General features: G+C 39.5%; 2 protein-coding genes across 3 annotated transcripts in view; both read right to left on the bottom strand.

Moving 5' to 3' along the window:
• Nucleotides 1-266: 266 nt before the first annotated feature.
• On the bottom strand, nucleotides 267-1,422 carry LOC101761416. Its single transcript, XM_004955997.2, has 2 exons — nucleotides 1,062-1,422; nucleotides 267-959 (listed from the first exon to the last, which is right to left on the bottom strand). The coding sequence occupies exons 1-2, from the start codon at nucleotides 1,186-1,188 to the stop codon at nucleotides 571-573; spliced, it is 516 nt and encodes a 171-aa protein (XP_004956054.1). The 5' UTR covers nucleotides 1,189-1,422; the 3' UTR covers nucleotides 267-570.
• A 1,310-nt stretch (nucleotides 1,423-2,732) lies between these two features.
• Nucleotides 2,733-19,670, bottom strand: part of LOC101760756 (protein TSS) — a 19,756-nt gene continuing 2,818 nt past the window's right edge. The window contains exons 2-26 of one of the 2 annotated variants that reach the window (XM_004955995.3): nucleotides 19,010-19,113; nucleotides 18,839-18,900; nucleotides 18,409-18,501; nucleotides 17,978-18,050; nucleotides 14,687-15,055; nucleotides 14,497-14,564; nucleotides 14,253-14,384; nucleotides 13,659-13,700; nucleotides 12,428-12,952; nucleotides 12,191-12,348; nucleotides 11,552-12,089; nucleotides 10,686-10,748; nucleotides 10,427-10,528; nucleotides 10,016-10,333; nucleotides 9,843-9,935; nucleotides 9,599-9,700; nucleotides 9,410-9,514; nucleotides 8,880-9,013; nucleotides 7,840-8,023; nucleotides 7,235-7,366; nucleotides 6,412-6,524; nucleotides 6,163-6,253; nucleotides 3,722-6,085; nucleotides 3,572-3,637; nucleotides 2,733-3,103 (exon numbers count right to left, since the gene is read on the bottom strand). In XM_004955995.3, coding sequence (XP_004956052.1) covers nucleotides 3,860-6,085; nucleotides 6,163-6,253; nucleotides 6,412-6,524; nucleotides 7,235-7,366; nucleotides 7,840-8,023; nucleotides 8,880-9,013; nucleotides 9,410-9,514; nucleotides 9,599-9,700; nucleotides 9,843-9,935; nucleotides 10,016-10,333; nucleotides 10,427-10,528; nucleotides 10,686-10,748; nucleotides 11,552-12,089; nucleotides 12,191-12,348; nucleotides 12,428-12,952; nucleotides 13,659-13,700; nucleotides 14,253-14,384; nucleotides 14,497-14,564; nucleotides 14,687-15,055; nucleotides 17,978-18,050; nucleotides 18,409-18,501; nucleotides 18,839-18,900; nucleotides 19,010-19,070 — 5,784 coding nt within the window. In that variant the 5' untranslated portion in view covers nucleotides 19,071-19,113 and the 3' untranslated portion in view covers nucleotides 2,733-3,103; nucleotides 3,572-3,637; nucleotides 3,722-3,859. The remainder of the gene's footprint in view (nucleotides 3,104-3,571; nucleotides 3,638-3,721; nucleotides 6,086-6,162; nucleotides 6,254-6,411; nucleotides 6,525-7,234; nucleotides 7,367-7,839; nucleotides 8,024-8,879; nucleotides 9,014-9,409; nucleotides 9,515-9,598; nucleotides 9,701-9,842; nucleotides 9,936-10,015; nucleotides 10,334-10,426; nucleotides 10,529-10,685; nucleotides 10,749-11,551; nucleotides 12,090-12,190; nucleotides 12,349-12,427; nucleotides 12,953-13,658; nucleotides 13,701-14,252; nucleotides 14,385-14,496; nucleotides 14,565-14,686; nucleotides 15,056-17,977; nucleotides 18,051-18,408; nucleotides 18,502-18,838; nucleotides 18,901-19,009; nucleotides 19,114-19,670) is intronic. The other variant, XM_004955996.3, reaches the window with a different exon arrangement.

Below are 19,670 nucleotides of genomic sequence, written 5' to 3'. Positions count from 1 at the left end.
AAACCCGCCCCTAGAGAAAAAAATGAGGACGCCCCTACAAATCGAATTACAATGGAATTATACTGCAGAGCACATCCGGTATCATATCCGATATACAGGTAGTAGCTACGACGTACACGCACGAACTGATCGAACTCGATAGCTCGAAGAGAGCTTTGCTGAAACTGATGGATGGCAGTTCTCAATTATATAGGATATCAGTATATGGTTCAGCTCAAAATGTTTGGAATTCGTCTTTCGCTACGCATCATGGCAGGTGAGGACCATCTTAAAAAGGACAGATTGATTGAGCCAAACAACACAAATCTCATCTCACCAATGTCACTGATGACCGGCTGAAACTGGCGGCCCACAAGATACATTTGACACTGACATACATGCACAATCCAGAGATGAGCTGATGACCTTACTGCTAAACAGTAGAGATGATCAGACGACCGACTAGGTACACACACGTCAACACACAACCCATTATAAAGTACTATTGCAGCGTTACGCTACTCGTGCAGCGTGACCGAACGCTTCATCAGGTACTAGGCAGCGTCCGGCCGGAACAGCTGCGAGATCACATCAGACCCTGGGGGCGTTCTTGGGCTCGCCGGCCGTGGCAGCGCCGGCGCCGTAGTCGTGGTCCCGGTAGCCGCCGCTGCCGCCGAAGAGTCCGGTGTGGAGCATGAGCACGTAGAGCAGCTGCGTGAAGGCGAGGATGATGACGAAGGCCTCCAGCACGCGGAGGCGCCACCCGCGGTGGCCCCCGATGTGGATCTCCTTGCACGCCAGCCCGAATGCAAGCGCGGTGATGGCCCACGCGATGAGCGAGGAGGCGGCGTTGGTGGCGAGGCTGTCGTGGCTCCAGGCGCGGACGTGGTGCACGCCGGCGAGCTTGGACGCGGCGCCCACCACGCCGGCCAGGATCGCGAACACCAGGAAGTAGAACGTCGCGCCGTTGCCGGCCACGCCTGCAATTTAATTAAGGAAGCAAGCGCCAGGCATGATCACTACGTACAATGAGATCAGCGACCACCCTGCCAATGGAAAAACCAAGAACCACGCGAACGTACCCGGGTAGTTGGTCTGGCCGTTGATGAAGTGGTTGAGGTTCCAGCTCGCGAAGCCGATGACGACGAGGTACATGATCAGGTTGAGCACCATCAGCGGCGCCACCATGTTCCTCCCAACCCCGGCCATTGTTGGAAACTCGGAAGCTAGCCTCTCCTTTGCACTAGAAGTCAAGAGCTAGAGCGAGCCTAAGCTTGCACAGCAATGGGAGCAGGCGGCGGCACAAGGCTAAGTAGACGCAGCAGCAGCTAACAAGGCTAATGGACAAGGTAGCTAAACGAAGCAGCAGCTCCAGTTTTTAAAGGCGGAGTGGGGTAGGGGACCAGCCGGTTGCCAAAGGCTTATCGTCTATCCGTTGCCGACTTGCCGAGAAGTACCGGAGCGTCGAGCGTGAGACTGAAGCGGCCTGCATGCGCGGGGGACGGGGAGGTGGCGACGCGTGTGCGCGCTCCGCCAGCGGGGCGAGCCCAAGCGGCGTCGGCCGAGGGACACGTACGCGTGCCGTGCCCGGGAGGCCTGGAGCCCGGCGCGCAAGCGTGCAGGTGCCACCGCTCACGCTGGCGAATCCGGGCTGCCCGGATGGTTCTGGAGAGGCCGCGCGCCACCGGCTTCTGGGCTCGTGAGCGTGCGCGTCTCTCGAGGTCGGTCAGCAGTCTCCAAGATCCTATCCTATCCGTCCGTGTTCGCCAGCGCTTGCCTGGGAGACCTAACGCGGATGGAGATCGGTTGACGTGTCGAAATGGCCGTTGAGCGGGTGGAAAGCCCTACTACGGTAGTACCTTGCACCTCGTCCTCGGTTCAATGGTAGTTAGAGAACAAAGCCACCTCACCGAGAACAGTGGTTTTTATAAAAAAAAATAAATAAAATTAATTGTTTGAGGTTCGGACCAGCCTAACTTTTTTCTTGTTTTTTGCTAACCGGTAACCAGCGTGGGTGGGTTTTTTTTCTTGTTTTTCGCTAACCACGTCCCGCCGGTAACGGCGGGCCAAAACCCATCAAGTTAGACTAGGCTCCTCAGAATACTCGAGTACAATAGAAGAAGTACTTCTTTTAAACACAGTACACACATACACATACTCACACTTAATTCTCACTTAATTCTATGAATACGCATGCTAACCCTACCTGTAAGCACCTTCAATTGAGCTGATATATACTTGAAATTGACGAAGTCATCATTGACACTTCCCGATAGGTACGTCACCTACCACTGAAAGAATAGTACGATTAAATCCTAAAATAAATTTAGAAAAATAAAATCGCCCATGCTGAGTCGAGAGGACCAGATCCAGATGGACTCAATCATAAGAAGATCAGATCCAGATGGACTCAACCATAAGAAATCTTTAACAGCCGAGCTATGCTCAGTTCACAACAGAGCGAGTACTTTTATGCGTTTGAGTTTGGATATTCGGAAACGTGCGGAGAATGTTTGTCCCAAAAAAATAGTATCATAATCATATAACCACATTTTTTCATATTTGCCCGGGGGGGGGGGGGGGGGGGGGGGGGGGTAAACAGCGGGATATAGTTATGACAATGCCAACTTGTATACGGATATATTTAAAGAACTTTGTATCCTACCAAAACGAAGTGACAAAATTTGAGCCGTTATACCATATCTCATCAGGAAAGACATTGCCAAAATATGGATATACACTATAACCAAAAGTGAACTAAAAATATACGGATCAATAATATCAAAATGGCTCTTGTTCTGAATAAACAAGCAGCTTTGCTGGATAGGCATTATTATCGTTTTATAAAAAAGAATAACGCTAGTTTCTCAAAAAGAAAAATCTGAGGCAATTATTGGGATGCAGCGAGGCAACAAAAATTAGAATCTACGCACTAAGTTTCAAGGCCCAAAATTTAGCTCAAAAAAATCGAAGAGGATTCTCTTTTTCTTAATCTATCAAAATTGAAGAAAAATCAGCCTGTCTAGACAGTCTATATTGTTGGTAATACTTCCATCTTCTATTAGTTCTGGATCTCACAAAACTCTTAACAATTCTTCTGGACTCTGCACAGGATTGTCGACACCTGTAATGTGTGTACAGAAAGCAGTGAATTCCTTTTCAATCAAAGAAATTTGGAGTAAAATGTAGACAATTGAAGGAGATTACTATATGGTATGTCTGTGCCTTTTATTTTGGATGCTCTTGAATTATTGCTGTCACATTTTGATATGTTTAAGTGATCAAGGTTTGTTACATGAAACCATGTTACTAGATTTGTCTTTAGAAATGCTTTCACAAAAGCTAAATTGGTTAGAATATGTTAATGTTGAAGTTATAAAGAGTAGTGGTCAAACTCATCTCATGAAAACCACATAAAGTTAATACGTTGCATTGTAATGTGCTTAAATTTCACTTGTTCAATGGATCTACTATTTCACAACAGGGCTTGTGTTCTGTAGAATTATGATACGGTTCATCTGATTTCCGACACAAAATGTTCACCGCTTGTACATTTAGATGCAAGTACTGTTATATTGCAAAGAAGCCATACCTTATTTCAAATGAAAATAATGGATTTTATCCTTTCTAAACAGTTTTGGGTTGTGGAATTTCATATCTGCAGAAAATACCGACAAGTAGCTTATGAATGAATGGCATATAATGGATAGCAAGAGTAAAGTATATGAACTAAATTTGTTACCTGGAACACTAGGATCATCATTCTGCCTTCGAAATAAGAACTTTATCACATTTCAGTACATTTGAATTGTAGATCCATCAAAACTTTCTCGTGGATAATAATTCCAATATTAGATGCTTAGGCAGAATTTTGATTTGCCTAGTTGCCAGATGAAACAACTTCAGCAAAGGACACACTGGAAGGCCTGAAGATGTCGTTCTCTCTTACTACTCTGTTATAGACAAACTTGAAAGAACGTGACCCGTATGTCTTGTTAAGCAAACTTATCGGGATCCTCAGAGTTTGTTTCCGCCGGCTTTTCCCCTTTACATATATCCTGAAACTACCTTCATCTTCGTTTTTCATGTTGCTTCGTGAATGATTTGTTACACCAATATCTTGACTGTTATCTGCTTGCATGTCAGGATTCAGCTCAATTCTAATTGCATCCTTCAATTGTTTATCCTGATCATCATGTTTGTTGCTGATGAAATTGTCACTTCCTACCACTGCAGGAGTCTCCATTTCTTCTTTGACCGCTACAGCACTACTGTCCAGTGAAGGTCCTATACTGACAACAGCTGCATCAGATTGAATATGCTTATCTGCTAAAGACTGCGAAATGGGGTCAACACCATGTGTTGGGGTAATGAATTCAACTGTATGGCTGTTTGACCATGCTGACACTGGCACAAATTCTGATGGACCTGGGCTCATATAAGTTTGCCATCCATAATGGTTAGGCCGAAAAATATTAGTGTTCATGGGAAATGTGGTGCTTGGAACCACCTGTGGTTGACTATATGGTGGATAAATAAATGGCATAGGATGCATGAGATTAGGAGACCGGGGAGCAGGAGGATACAAATGATGAGGGGAAGTGCACAAAGGAGGACCACTTGGCACCATACTTGAATGCCCAGGATGCAGTGATACATTCACAGGCCAAGGCGCTACTCCTGGAATGGCACCTGGTGGTGGGATACCAACATTTCCAGCAAGGGGGCTAAGTCCACCCGGTGGAGATGGGTTAAATGGTGGGGCAGCAGCAGATAGCTTCTTATTAGGCATCTCTCTTAAATCAATATTACTTAGCACTAAGTTAGGATTGGACTTCTCACTTGCAACACCTTCAAGACTCCCAGTGTTCGTTGTAGATGCTGTAACTGATATAGGTTCTATACTGCTGGGTAGACCTTCAAATAATTCCACGTCAGACTTCCCACTCTGTTCAGCTATTGCAGATCCAGTAGACTCAGAAAACTCAATGGCTGCATCAGCATTGCCACTACTTGATGGTTCTTGCCTTGTGTTACTGAACACATTGGCATCTTCTTTACTACTTCCAGGCTCACTTCCAATTACAGATATCGGCAAATTTTGTGAACCATCTTTGCCTAGATTCTCAATCTCTGGTTCTCTTCCAGAAAATTTTGTCTCTTCTGATTGCTGGATTTGTTCTGATACATTTGCTATTTCTTTGGGATTATTGGCATTTGAAGAGACAGGTCTCTGTTCCACTCGAAGTGAATCAACCAAAGAATCCTTCATTTCTTGTGCAATGATTTGACCAAGTGATGGTTGGTTCTGTGGTACATCATCTCTAGATTTCTGTATTTGAGTCTTGACAATTGTTCCAGGACGTGCCAAGGCAACATCTTTGTATGATGGAGCATTTCCGCTACTTGCAACTAAAGCTCCATGTAGCTCACTTTCTTTGTGATCTATTGAGGTAGGATCATGTGCTTGTGAGTACGTCACCTGGGTTTCTGCTTTACCACTCACCTGCTCTGTACTCTTAGAAGTATCTTGCACCTCTGTAGATGCTGTCCCTGGCTTAACCCGATAGGTCACAGCCTTGTAAATCTTGCGACCAAACCTGGCACCTGATGTCTGGACTTTCACATGCTGCTGAGGATCTGTGTACGTTGTAGGTACGACAGTTCTCTTCCTTAAGAAATAATACCGGTTATTAGAATAGGAATTCCTTGCCTTGTATTGTGAAGTATATGTTGGATCATGACTATCAGGGTCATACACCTTTCTGGCAGTGGGACGGTAATGCTTTATCTGTTTTCCAGGTCCTCCAGCTGATTTAGGTCTTTGAACAGGCTGCCAACCATCTTCAGGTTCTGCAGTTTCATCTTGAAGAACTTCCTTAGGTACATTAATATTAACCTCGTGTATCTCTATTGGTAGCTCAGAAGGTGCTGGTTGCTCAAACGATTTAGGACTCTGTTTAACCTCAGCTTCAGAAATAATTTCAGTACTGTCATCTTTTGACAGCTCTTTAACTTGCTCTTCCACATCTATAATGGGAGTTGAATCTCTTGGAGATATCTCAGGACTTGCTCCATTAGAACTTTCATTTGAATGCGATAAAACCTGACAGGATGAGTATGGGGTGAATAAATTCTTAAACAAGAAACAAGGCCGGACAGGAAGAAAGATAGGTAACCAACCTTTATGCTTGAGTATCTCCGTTTGCCAGATTCAGAATCTCTTCCTTTGTTCTCTTGGTTAGGATTTATGTAGTCAAGAAGATCAGACACACTGGAAGTGAAATGTAAAGTCAATACAATATCCAAATACCTATCTAAAAATGAGTCATCGGAATAGCAGTGAACCAAGTTTTTGAAGTACTAGCCTAATGCAGAACTATCTTAAGGATTTATTATCTTTTGGTGATAAGTACTCAGTCAAGGTTTCACCTTAAGTGTCCTTTACTAGCTATTGATGCATCAGGTTTCCGAGTTCCATTCCGTGCAGCCTCTTGTTGCTCAATTACTTTCGACTCAAAGTATTCAAGCCAGGCAGCAGCATCCTGCATCCAGAAAGGGCTAAAAGGTTAGGAATGGTCTTCTACGTCACAAAGGAGGAAACATTTCTTTCTGTAAAAAATAAAGGAACTGTCATCTTGGAAAAAGAAATGCTCTCTAGTGTACATCTTTGACTAATGACTATAAATGTGTATATACGCAACTCATCCCAGTTGCTTTTTGTTTAGACTTTTCAAGCATCTCTATGTATAACTAGTAGTAGAATTTAGCAAGTGAAGTTCCTATTTTCTTCCTCTTATGCTCTCATAAATGAAAGCATCTTTTCTAGTATGGGAACTTGAAAAATTGAAAGACAACCAAGTCATCTGATCTATTTAATTCCAGTGGAGCAGTCTAAAGCAGTGTTTCAAAGGAAACAAGGCGACCCAAGGCGAGCTGTGAACACCTTATCGCCTAGGTGACAACGCGTAACTGTTCCCCAAGGCGAACTGGGTCTGCCTGGATGCCTAGGTGACGCCTTTGAAACACTGGTCTGAAGGATTTAAATCTACAATTTAAGGGAGCAATTCCATTAATGTGGAGTTATCATGAAGTACTTTTGATGGCCATATAGTAACATCATTCTCATATGGCCAGTTTCAATATTTTCTTAATATACAAGTATTCAAAATGTTTCACTGCACGCATTATAAAATGACATCTAATTGGAGAGTACTTTTTGTGTATGTCAACAATCTTATTTCATGAAGAATACCTGAGTCCGTAGGTCATCTGGTCCAAGTTTTGCACGAAGGATTTGTAAGGTTGTTTGCTCATGCTGAACACTCAAGGAATAAGCTTCCATCAACGAGAGAGCTATGGCTATAGCATGGTAGCTGGCAGCAGTCTACAGATAACAGAAAATCATGACATCAACTGAAAATTCCTCACAACATAGTACATCAAATGAAAGCTAATAGTTAATCATGCAAATTGGTAAAAGGCAATGGAGGAATTGACCTTTTCGGCTGAAATGTAGAATATAGTAAAAAAATCAACACTCTGAAACTGCAAGTTCACCGTTCAACTTGCATGATTCCAGCTAACATATTTCTAGCAAAAAAAAGCATTTGGAAGTGCAACTAGCATCTACACCATTCACCAATAAAAAGGTTATCAAAATCCCTCGCTTTGAATGTATTAAGTAACTCCTTAAGCTAACAAATAAAAAGTATTGCCCAACCAACAGGATAACTCCTTTTCAGAGAAAACAAAAGGTAGATCTTAGTAAGGATCAAATTCACAGTCATCATTAAGTATATCGAATATGTCCTGGGAAGAATGACGTCCTATTCTAAAACATATGTATAAAACTATTACCTGTATATGATCAGGCCCAAGTAATTTCTGGTTGCATTTTAAAGCTTTGTGCAAATATCTGAGAGCTACATGCACATTGCCCAATCCTTCTTCCATCATGGCTACATTGATATATGTAGCAGCTGTATTTGGATGAGATGGCCCGCACGTAAGATGCAGAAGATATAACGCACGCTTGACATACCTAGTGTACACCAATAGTTAATACTTTGCAGATAATGTTAAAGTTGATCCAAACCATCAGAACTGTACATTTTACTAGTCAAAGTATCAAACATGTATGATCCACTTCTGTTTTTTAAATGCTTTTGTTTTCAAATCTTGGAGCATTAGGTCATAAGAAATAGCCAAATAGACAAAGATTATAATTAAAAAACAACAGGAATTGACATCTTTAAATTTTAAATTGCACACACAAAACCAAATTAACAAAAAGGGGACAAATAGCAATCTAATTTAAGTACTAGACAATTTCTGTGGTCAAAAAAAATATGACAGTTTTCTTTGTCCTCTCCTACCTTTCCTAATAAAATGAAAAAGTAAAACTGCAAATGTGCATTAACTAAGATACTTGGAAAGGAATCACCATCTAAGGATTCACTTAACATCATTCCATTTCATGATCACATTATTGAAAATATTCATGTTTCACGTGTTATTCCATATCTAACAATCTGTATAACCTTTGTAGGAACTATCATCTTTAAAATGTCATTTGTTGCAAATCAAAAAAATTATACCAATAAAGAGAGAAATCCAAATATGCACGTTCTGCGTGACAAGTTTGTGAACAGAAAAGCCAGAATATGGTTAACAGAAAAAAAATGCTGCTATAGAAACAACAAACATGTTTTTTTGAAACTATAAACAACAAACATGTTTCATTTTGTCTCTTGCCAATCATCATTAAGATTGTGAATAGATACAGTATTAACTTACCTAAGACCTAAAAGGGCTATTGTAGTTCTTTAGGCTATTATGAAACTATTAGATGAGCTGCATGAAACACAAAATGGAAGAATTTTATGAGTGTTCCTTACTTTAGTGCCAATTCTGTATGTTGTAGACGGTAGTAGAATACAGCAAGGTCTCCATAACTCTTCATTGTATCAGGGTGGTCAAGTCCAAGTTCCCTCTCATTGATGTCTAGTGCCTTTTGCTGATAAATAGTAGCCTGCAGTTTTTTTGGACGTATTAAAATCTAGAATAAGAAAAATATGTCAAAACTTATTATCTACAGGAACATCCATTCGAAAAGCAACAATTCATTAGTCATCACACGCTTTAGGTTATTGACGACTTTTTCTCTCCAGTCATATTCTGACGTCATTTCGACCTAAAAGATATCATTTTTGTCATTACAACTCCTTGCATATACTTTATTTCTATGATACTTTGATCCTGTGATATATTGTCTAAGAATATAGAATCAATTTTGAACCTGTAATACATTGTCTAAGCATTATAATCAATGTTTTGAAACCATGCCTAGTTGAGGCCACCTAGAATTGCCTGAAAATGTTTAGCACTTCAATAAATGATCTGATTTCCAAACCACGTAACAATATACCTGATTAAAATCACCAGTATGGTATAAAACAACGGCTAGAAGGCTATAAGCTCCAGCTGTCATTCGGTGGTACGGACCGCACACAGTTATGAGCTTAGAAAGAGCCTGCATTTTCATATAGAAAATTACAAATCAGCGAAAAATACATGAAAATAATTACGACATTTAGAAATGAATTTAGAAAGATACCTTGGTCCCATAATTGACAGCATCTTCAAGTTTTCCCTTGTCAAGGGCAGTTTTAGAGGATTCTAGCAGTTGCCTTCCATCTGCAGATGAACATGCAACTTGCTGCATGTTATGGAAAACCATATTAGCTGAGTTTTTATGTCATTTCCTGGCATACATGTCATCACTGAAACAATACTGCTGATTACATATGATGAGCCAAATTAATTCAAATAAAATAACAATCCTATCCTGCAAACTTTACCTTGTGTACAGGTACCAGGCTAATAATGTCCTGCTTATGGAATGCGAAAGCGGAATCCATAACGAAATCTCGGGGTGCCAATTCAATGCCCACCTAACAGCAACAGTTGTCCTCAATCGAAATTGCCAAATCAGGATGAGGTTTTTTTAACAAAAGAAAAATAAAGATAATACCTTATGGCATAGTCCTCTCAGGATAGCATATTTCCTCATATCATGGTAATGCTTCTCTGTGAGCTCAAATTCATATCTCTTTTTCAAGAAGGTCACCAGCCATCTCCATACTAGCGGATGCACACTAGGAGAACTTCCAGAGACATCAGATTCAGGAACACCAAGCAGTAAGTTCAGCGCTGCGGCTATTGTTAGTGCTAATTGCCGTGTGTCTGAAATAGCAGCAATCACAGATCGAACAATGTGCTTGAATGCTCGCACTATCATTTCATGCACACATAGGGACTGAACATGCGAAAGCTTATCCGAAAGCTTGACCTAAACAGATAATTAGCTGGTCAGCATTTACAAATGAACTGGAAAGAAACGGCATTCATTTCATTCAAATACAAAACAGCATTAGAAACTTACAACTCGTCCTAGAGAACGCATCTGTAGGCCTCTAGTATGCATGAAATCTGTCAAAGTCCTACCGTCAACAGGTGAAAGTTCCAGGGAACCAAAATCAGCAACCTGAATATTTTCTTTGATTAGTCATTAGGCTTCTTAACTCGAAAAATGTGCACATGGATTCTACATCACTCATAATCTCATAAAGCACTTGACCACAGGGAGAAGATGTCCCCTGGCTTTGTCATAAAAACCCATTATGTCATATATTGACACGTACCAGCTTAGGAAGCGCAACTTCATCATAGTACTTTAGAGCCATCTCAATCAACTCAGGTGGTGACTGTAAAACAAACAAGGTTAGTCTACAGTCTTCATGCACGATTATGATATAATGAGTGTTTGGTTACCAGGAATGGTAAAAGATACCAACATCAGCTAAATCAAGATACACGCAAACACTGTACGAAAAATAATTTATCTTGCTTCGAGAACAAAAATTAGTTTCACTTTACAAAATAAAAGAAGCTGAGCAGAAGACTGAAGCACAAAGTAAAGGAATGTATCAAAAAAGAATGGTACTTTTTTTGATAAAAAAATAGTACTTCCAAGGGTTTTCCTAGCACAAGTGTGTCAGACAACTAACCGGTGCATGTTTGAACATATTACTTGTGTAGAATAAGAATTGTACTGACAAAAACTCACATTTGAGGTTGTCTATATCTAGTGTACCTTAGTCAGAGTCCACAAATTTCATATTATTTTTCTCAAACAACACAGGAGAACTGTGTGTCATTTCATTAAGATAGAAGAAAGCGAACAAAGGGACCCAGAAAGGGCCCAAACCGAGTACAAAACTCACACACACAAAATAGAAAACAAACAGGCGCGCCACAAGATTTTCTCAAAAGAACCATTTTCTTATCGACAGCTCAGCTGATATTCTTCCTATCAGCCAAACATCATATCACATGCAACAACCTAAAGGTACTGGCTATATATAACATGTATGGCTCCCAAAGATATACACTACAATGAAAAGATCGTTTAATCTTTCATCAACATCTCAGAGGATAGGATCAACACAATATGAAGTGAAAGATAACTAATTTGACTTATCAGTTGTAATGAAATGCAATGCATCACCTTCTGGTGGAGCCCAGTTTCTGATTCTTTCAACCTTGTAAAGGCAGATTCTGGTAATAAATCCTTCAGCAGATTTTCATTCTCTGAGGCATTGGACTCTCCTTGAGGTAATTCAGTATCAGATGGCTTGTCTTTCTGACTTTCTGCAGAGCTTTTGGCCCCTAATGAGGATCCCATGTCGGCAGTATCAACAATTTTCGAGTTCTTAAGGGCTTTGAGAGGCTTCCCTAGCCCTTCAATCTTTGTCTCTTTCAGAGATTTGTCCACTGTTTTCTTCTTGTCCTTCTCACCACCCTGCTTTTTATCCTTATCAGAATTTTTTTGATCCTGCAAATGCTGAACCAAGCAGGCTCCAAGTTCCCATCTCATAAATGATTGTTTCCCATTTTCCTCTTCCTCAAGCTTTTGAAGACTTTCCTTCAACAATTTCTCAACAAAATTTTGTGCTGTAGTTAGTTCTTCATGCCTATGATTTTGTGAAAGGCTTGATATCTTTTTCTCTCCAGTTGAATTGGCTTCATTAAGGAGCATCCTCAAACTAAACAAATGATCATAAGTTCATCAACAAAAGATAAATAGGGTGAAGCTATACAAATTAAATCTAGAGAACATAGAAGCATTGTTACTCTTGTTATTAACCTGTTAATGTTCAATGCATGTGCACCACCTTCAGGTTGATCTGCGATATTTATTGGCTTAATAGAAGAGGTCACTTTGGTTTTGTCGATGTTGTTAACCTTTGCTACTGCAACATAACCACAATATCTAAGGTTGATGATGCCCAAACTGTCAACATCCTGCAAAATAAAGAGAAATTAAAATATACTACATTTCATGCATAATATGGACAAGGTAACCTTAATTTAGAAATCTTACATGGGCAGCCGTGTTTTCATCTGCAGTTATTCCTTTCAAAAGATTCCTTTCTGCAAGATTCTTAGAGTCCATTCCCGTGGCTTGGCTTCCATCTATCTTAGTATCCAACTTGCAGCTTGCATCTGAAGAATCTCTTGTGACAGTGATGCTAAAATTTCCCACTGTCTCAGAATACAAAACTTCGTCTACCTTGGTTGATGCTGATATCTCTGTACTCTCCATTACATGCCTTACTGCTGCAATGGCCCGAAAGATGGCAACATCTACGAAGAGGCTGTGAAGTAGGAATGCTCTCCTGTCACGGATTTCCCTCTCCTCAGCAGTTTTGCAAGGCATCGATGTCAGATAAAGGAATTCATCTGCCCATGGCAACATGTCGCTTTTGCCATCCCTTCCCCAACCACCTCCACTGCCTCCCCAAGTTTCATCCTCGGCAGGAAGTGGAGGAAACGTTGATGGTGACTGGGCAGCAATTGGAGGAACAAGCCATGTGTTTGCACGAAATCCATAAGGAAAATTTCCAAACTGCAATGTATGGGCAACAACAACTAGGTGAGGACATAACATTGGAATAGGAGAAAGATTTATCATACATATAAGCAGCAAAGCGTGAAGCACTTGGCTAACAGAAAACAAGATTAGTCACATAGATGCAATGAATTTGCAAGACATCACTGCTGAATTAAGGTGCTTCTACGAAAGCAGACAGTACTATAATGCGACCAATATGGAAGAAGTAGGTATTTTCCTCGAACATGCAGGAGTGTTGCATATCATTATATTTAGAAGAAAAATGGAAGAAACTGGTTATGAAGCTACATGAATATATATATACACGAGTAGGCAAGGTATTCCCTGAAGGCCAGAACACAACCAATTCTTTTATCTTTTACTTGAAGTACAAGTACATTAAAATGTATCCTAGCTATGTTCTTATGTATATTCTAGTGCATTCCTGAGTATAACATAGTTTTGATACAACTAATGTGAGATATTTTCCAGAGGCAGACCCAGGCCTATGGATAGCTAAGGCTCTAGCTCTAGGCATAGAACCAAATATGCTAAAAAAATTTTACCATAAAATCAATGGACTGGAGAGACAAAAGCTAAGAAAGCACTATTAGACCTAGGCTTTGTTTGATTTTAATTTTAGCTCTGACCTTGAAAGTTTCCAACAATGCCAACAAAAATTATGAACTGAAAAAATAACTTGAATGAGATTACAGCAAACCTTGTTTCGTTCCAAAAATGCCTTCATAAGATCTTCATAAGCCTATATCAAAGCAACAAAAAGAATAGAGCTTAAAGTTAGAAGTAATAAAATAAGCAGTATGAGACATCAAGTGATGGAAAATCTTGCAACTTATAATTTCCTGTGATTAGACACCTCATGTTGCAATGTAGCAGCTTATGATTCCAATGTTTCTCATCAAAAGCTCATAAAAGATGTGCAAATGCAGATAATTACTTTCTGTGGCAGTATGTCAGTGCTACAACTAAAATAGCATAAGGCAAAGATTACTTTTAATTCATAATCAAAAAAATTTTATGGTCATAATTCTAATATTGCTGCCATTTTAATATTTTTAAGTACTGAAGAAAGCTATACGCTCTTCATATGCAGATATCAGTCATTTCAATGGAAAGTGAAGGAGATCCTTAAATTCTCTCTGTACTACTAATTACTTCTTCTATTCTTCAGGGAAAGCAATAATCCAAGTAGGAACTAAATAATAAGGCCAAATACCTTAGGCATTCAGGCTACTATTACCCTATAATAGAAACCGTAACAACAAAGTCAGGAAGTTCAGTGAGATAGACGAACATTATCAAACGCTCTACTAAGATGCCTCAGAAGGTCGACAAGGTTATGGCACAAGACTCGCTGCTTCCCTAAACTGAAGAATCCCTTTCTTCGAGCTTCAACAACAATGAATTTCCCACTGCAAAGCTTTGCCTGTACACCAGACAACGATCCTCCGATTAGGGCCAGCGCATTACACGGTGAAATCAGGGGGGACCATTGTCCCAATGAAGCCAATGAAAAGGCCATCATTGAGCCATTTTACCTCGAGAAAGAACAGATGGTCATCCGAAGGCTGCTCCTCCTGCCTAGGCTGTGACACTCGCCTTATAACTGAAATCAATCAAGAGTTTGGATAAATGCCAGTAATATTGAGTGGTTCTATCGGATTGAGCACTCAATTCGTGATCGCTAATTCAGGTCGGGAATAGTGAGAGGCTGTCACATTCACTTACAGTGGAGTGGCGGCGTGAGGTTGGCGATGGAGAAGAACTCGTAGAAGGCGCCGAGGCGGGGGCACGCGCCGCTCATCTCGGCCTCCAGCTCCGCTGCGGCCGCGGACTCCTTGGCCGCTGCCTCCTTCGCGGCCGACGACTCCTTGGACGGCGACGCCGGTGGCGGCGAGGCCGTGCGGCGCCCGCCCGAGGACCCGGAGGCGGCGGCCTTGGAGGTGGCGCTGGAACTGGAGGGCTCCTTGGCGGCATCGGCGTCCTTGGGAGACGGCGGCGGTGGAGGTGGCGGCGCGGGCCCGAAGGAGGTGGTGCACGCGACGATGTCCAGCAGCCGCCGGACGTGCTCCACCGCACTCTCCTCGCTGTACTCATCTGCATTCTTTTTGTTTTCAGTACCAGTTTTTCGAGAAATTCAAGAAGGAAAAAATGGATAGCATTTAGAACTTTAGTTATTTTGAATTTTCTTTCAAAAGAAGGTTTCATTGGCTGGTTAGAGGGGGACGATTTTATTTTCTAAAAGCTATATTTTCAAATTTGTGAAAAAATATTTAATTAAATTATGCTCTTTCAAATGAAGGCATTGATTCTATGGGTTTCCTGACACGAAGACGAGAAACTTGTGAAAAATAATTAATTAAATTAGGCTCTTTCAAATGAAAGCCTGGTTTTTTGGGTGGTGAGACAACGAATTGGTTTCCTGACGCCAAGAGCAGGAGGCACGAGAGGAAATGCTATTAGGAGAAATTTTGAAAAGAAATACATTTTTTCCCAAAATCATAATGATGGGTCTCGGTGATTATGCAGTGTAGCTTGCAATAAGTGAGATAGCCAATCAAACAATAGTCACAGTTGATCAAATCTAACTATCATAAGTACAGTAAAATACCACTACAAAACCAAACAGGCATATATGTTAACTTAATGTATGTGTTTGCACTGGAAAAGCTCTCGTAGCTATAAACTAATAATTTTTGTACCTCTTCGTACATTTTTCAAAGACCGTAACAAACCTAAATTAAGTATTGAGTAGGAGGAGAGGCAGAACAGGAACCACTCCCTTTAGGGGTCATGATGGCAAAGCCACCATTCAACCTAATATATTAATATTTGTAGCATTATCACTAAATTAGTTACAGAATTATAAATGTTTCTTATTTTCACATTAGTTGCTACCATAAAATATACATCCGAAGAATAATGACAGCATTTTGACATGTTTGTTCCTGCATTATATCAAAAAATAGTTAATTACTACTCCTCCATCCTTAAATATATTAAACTAATTAGCTTTGTTCTGTATATTAAGAATAGAGGGTAATGTTTAGGACAATCTAACTATCTTACTATTACTAATAGGATCCTAGGTGGACACTCTAAGAAAAGAGAGAAATCCAAGAAATTTTCAAAAAAAACAAAACATCTGGCCGCCAATCGGTAGGCTCAAATCATCATAGTCATTGGATCTATTATATTTTTAAAAATTACCCACATACCCACATATGCCATTATGAAAATAGCCTAAAGTAACCCCTAAATCTATATCTAAATTATCCACATCTATCATTATATAAAATAAACTAAAGTAACCCCTAATCTTCATCGAAATTACCCATTTATGCAATTACAAACAATATTTGAAATAACTCCCTAGATTTGCAACTAAATTTCCCACCACTAATACTTAAAAATAACTTGAATAATCCTTAAACTTGCATCTATATTACCCCATAATTAAAAATATATAGTCCTATATGATTCTAAATCGTCTATTTCCCATCGCTATTTATAAAGATATAGAGGAAGTGACGAGAATATAGATTTCTATGTTAAAATCATAGTACAAATTTAGGGTCCATTAAACAAATTCAAGCGCATACGTGCGATACAAGGTTGAATGTGGATGAAAATATTATTGAGTAATTACTGACTAAAATCTATCACAATCAGATGAAGATAATAAGTATATATCTATATAAGTATTGTGTTCGAATATTTAACGTATGAGAGGTAACTTAAGGTAATAGTTTTATAGTAATGTGGTCTCATTTGTTTCTATTGGAGACCCCGCATTAGTTCCCCCGAGACATGTCGAAAAAAAAGACAAATCCTAGAAATTCTCATAAAAATAAAAAACATCAAACATCAATCCGGTAAACTCTAATAATCATAGTCCTTGCTAAGTTACCCACCACTATCCTTATGAAAATATCCAAAAATAAACTCTAAACCTATATCTAAATTTATGGAGCTTGACCATTATAAAAAATAATCTAAAGTAACCACGTAATCTTCATCCACTTTACTCATACATACTCCCTCCATTTTTATTTATAAGGCACACACACATATCAATATTCAAACTTTGCAATCTTTGAGAAATAATTTAACTATTAATTTTTTATTTTTATAATATAAACTTTATATGGTTGGATTCGTAATCATAAATTTATAATTGTAAACAATATAATATAAGATAAATGAATGGTCAAAGTATTATTTGAAAGACCGTGCGAAGTCATATCGTGCCTTATAAACATAGATGGATGGAGTATCATTATAAAGCATAACTTATAATGTCATTCTAAATTTGTATCTAAGTGACCCACATATGTCATTATCAAAAATAAACTAAAGTAAATATCTAAACCTTAATCTAATTATCTTCATTGCATCATACAAAAATATCCAAAAGTAAACTAATATATAATTCTAAATTACCTATTTATGTCGTTGTTAAATAGAATTACTACGTTAAAGTATATAAGCATGATGAGTGTCACCATGTAGACCATTTATACATATATGTGAGGAATTGATGAAAATATTATTTTTTATGCTAAACCTAATGTATGGAGGTGCAATACAAAATGAAAAAAGTGTGAATTTGGATGAAAAGTGTATAGAGTAATTACTAATTAAAAATTAATCACAACTTGATAAAGATAAGTACACATCTATATGAGTATTATGTTGAAGTACTAAAATAACGAGAGAGTAGTAGGAGTTTCATTTCTAAATATTTTTTAAATATTATAGCTTTTAAAAATATTAGCTCGGGAGTACGAGTTAATGGACTAGTGTTAAAATAATCAGCTTGTTCTGAACTTCGTATATTTAAGGATGGGTGGAATTACATATCTAAACTTCGTATATTTAAGGATGGGTGGAATTACATATGACCTCATACATTGAAGAACCAATAACTACAAACCCCTTTCTTTAGCTAATAATCACCTTAGCCATGATGCTTTGATTGCTCATGAAAGTATAACACAGAGGATATCAAGCTTTTACCTTCCACTAGGGTGAGCATGCACGGCTTCAACGTCGCTATATCAGCAGCATCCTTCAACGGGCCATCACGCGTCTGGAACAAAAGCAAAATAAAATGGATCATCACTAAGCACTCATCACCGTCTTGGAAAATCCACGAAAAACATGCAAGTATGCTAAGGCCTAGATTGGTTTGAAAGAGTCACGGCATAGGTGGCTCAGGTACCATATTTCAGTCGATTAATACAAGAAATACTTCAAAAACACATTGAAGAAACAACGTCCTTATTTGAGATTATAAAACCATTTGAACATTAGTACAGGTTGTAAGAACGACTATGCAGGTTGGAAAGAAAGGAGTCTATTTCTTGTAGAATTTTCTTTTCAACCAACCCATGAATTAACTTTGGCTGTTGCTCCTAGACTACTTGGCAGAAGATACTGAAACATACCTCATGTGTGAGGGAGTAGTTTGTGATGGCACATGTGGCGGTGTTGACGCAGAGCAGCCGCCTTACATCGATGATCCTGTCCGTTGAAATCCCCTGCACACGAGAAAGCAAAATATGGAGCAAAATTACGAATATGACAAAGGCTGGTTATACTGTGAAGCTGTTTTGTAGTTTACATTATGGTTTACAATAGAGAATATGAGGACTAGACAAAGTACAATATTATCTTCAATGTTAGGGATCTGTAATTTATATATGCAACAAAATACAATCTGAAACTTTGTTCCTGTCTCAAGAAACAAGATTTGGTTCATCAATTTTTATGTGTGTTCCGATGAGAATTCTGTTCTCATTGTATAGTTCAGTGAGGACAGATGAGAAAATCGTTATGAGGAGAACAACTACATTGGCGAGGACATGGAAACCAAACCTTCAGAATGACATTAGACTGGTCCGGGAGGTTCACAGTGATGTCAATGGCCACTGGGAGAACTAGAAACAACAGGAAGAAATAAAAAAAGTTAATTGATAAGCTCGACAATCATATCACCTGATCGTGAATTATGTCATCTAGAGAACTGTGGACATCAAAAGCAATCACCTTTCTCATCTTTCTTCTTCTTCTCACCCTTGGCCTTCCCACGCTTGCTCTTGGGCGCCATGCACACGCCCAACGGCGAGCAAGCTCAGCTCAGACAGCCCCAACTGCACAACAGAAGCAAAATCAAACCATATATTGCTGTTCAGAAGCAGGTTTGACACAATAGAATAGCTGTCAAGCACTAGGATGTAAACAAGCACACTAGTGGGGCATGCAACAAGATTTGGTCACTTTCACTAGATACACTGAAATTGATTAATACGCCTCGGAACCTTTCTATCTTCAGTTACTGGAAAAAAAGATTAATTACACCGGCTTTCTATCTTCAGTACTTCAGAACGGATTAAAAATACAGTCTTTGCAACTTTCGATCGCATGCTTATTGCTTAACAATCATCATGAGCGCCAAACAACAGAAAAGAAAGGGCACTTCTTTCTTCCTTGTATCCTAGTATATGATGGGATCATAATGATATGATGATATGATTGATAACAAAAGGCGGTACTAATATCTAACATCATCATGAGCCCATCATCACAGCAAAACACACACACACACCAGGTTTATATGTTTTCACACGGCTGCTCGGAAGAGAAACATGTGTGTGGCACATGTTTTTGAGTTGAAGAAGAGGGCTGGTGTGAAGAAATGGTTAGAGAG

The sequence above is a fragment of the Setaria italica genome, chromosome II, assembly GCF_000263155.2.
Source record: "Setaria italica strain Yugu1 chromosome II, Setaria_italica_v2.0, whole genome shotgun sequence".
NCBI classification, from domain to species: Eukaryota; Viridiplantae; Streptophyta; class Magnoliopsida; order Poales; family Poaceae; genus Setaria; species Setaria italica.
This window is presented reverse-complemented; position numbering and strand designations above follow the sequence as displayed.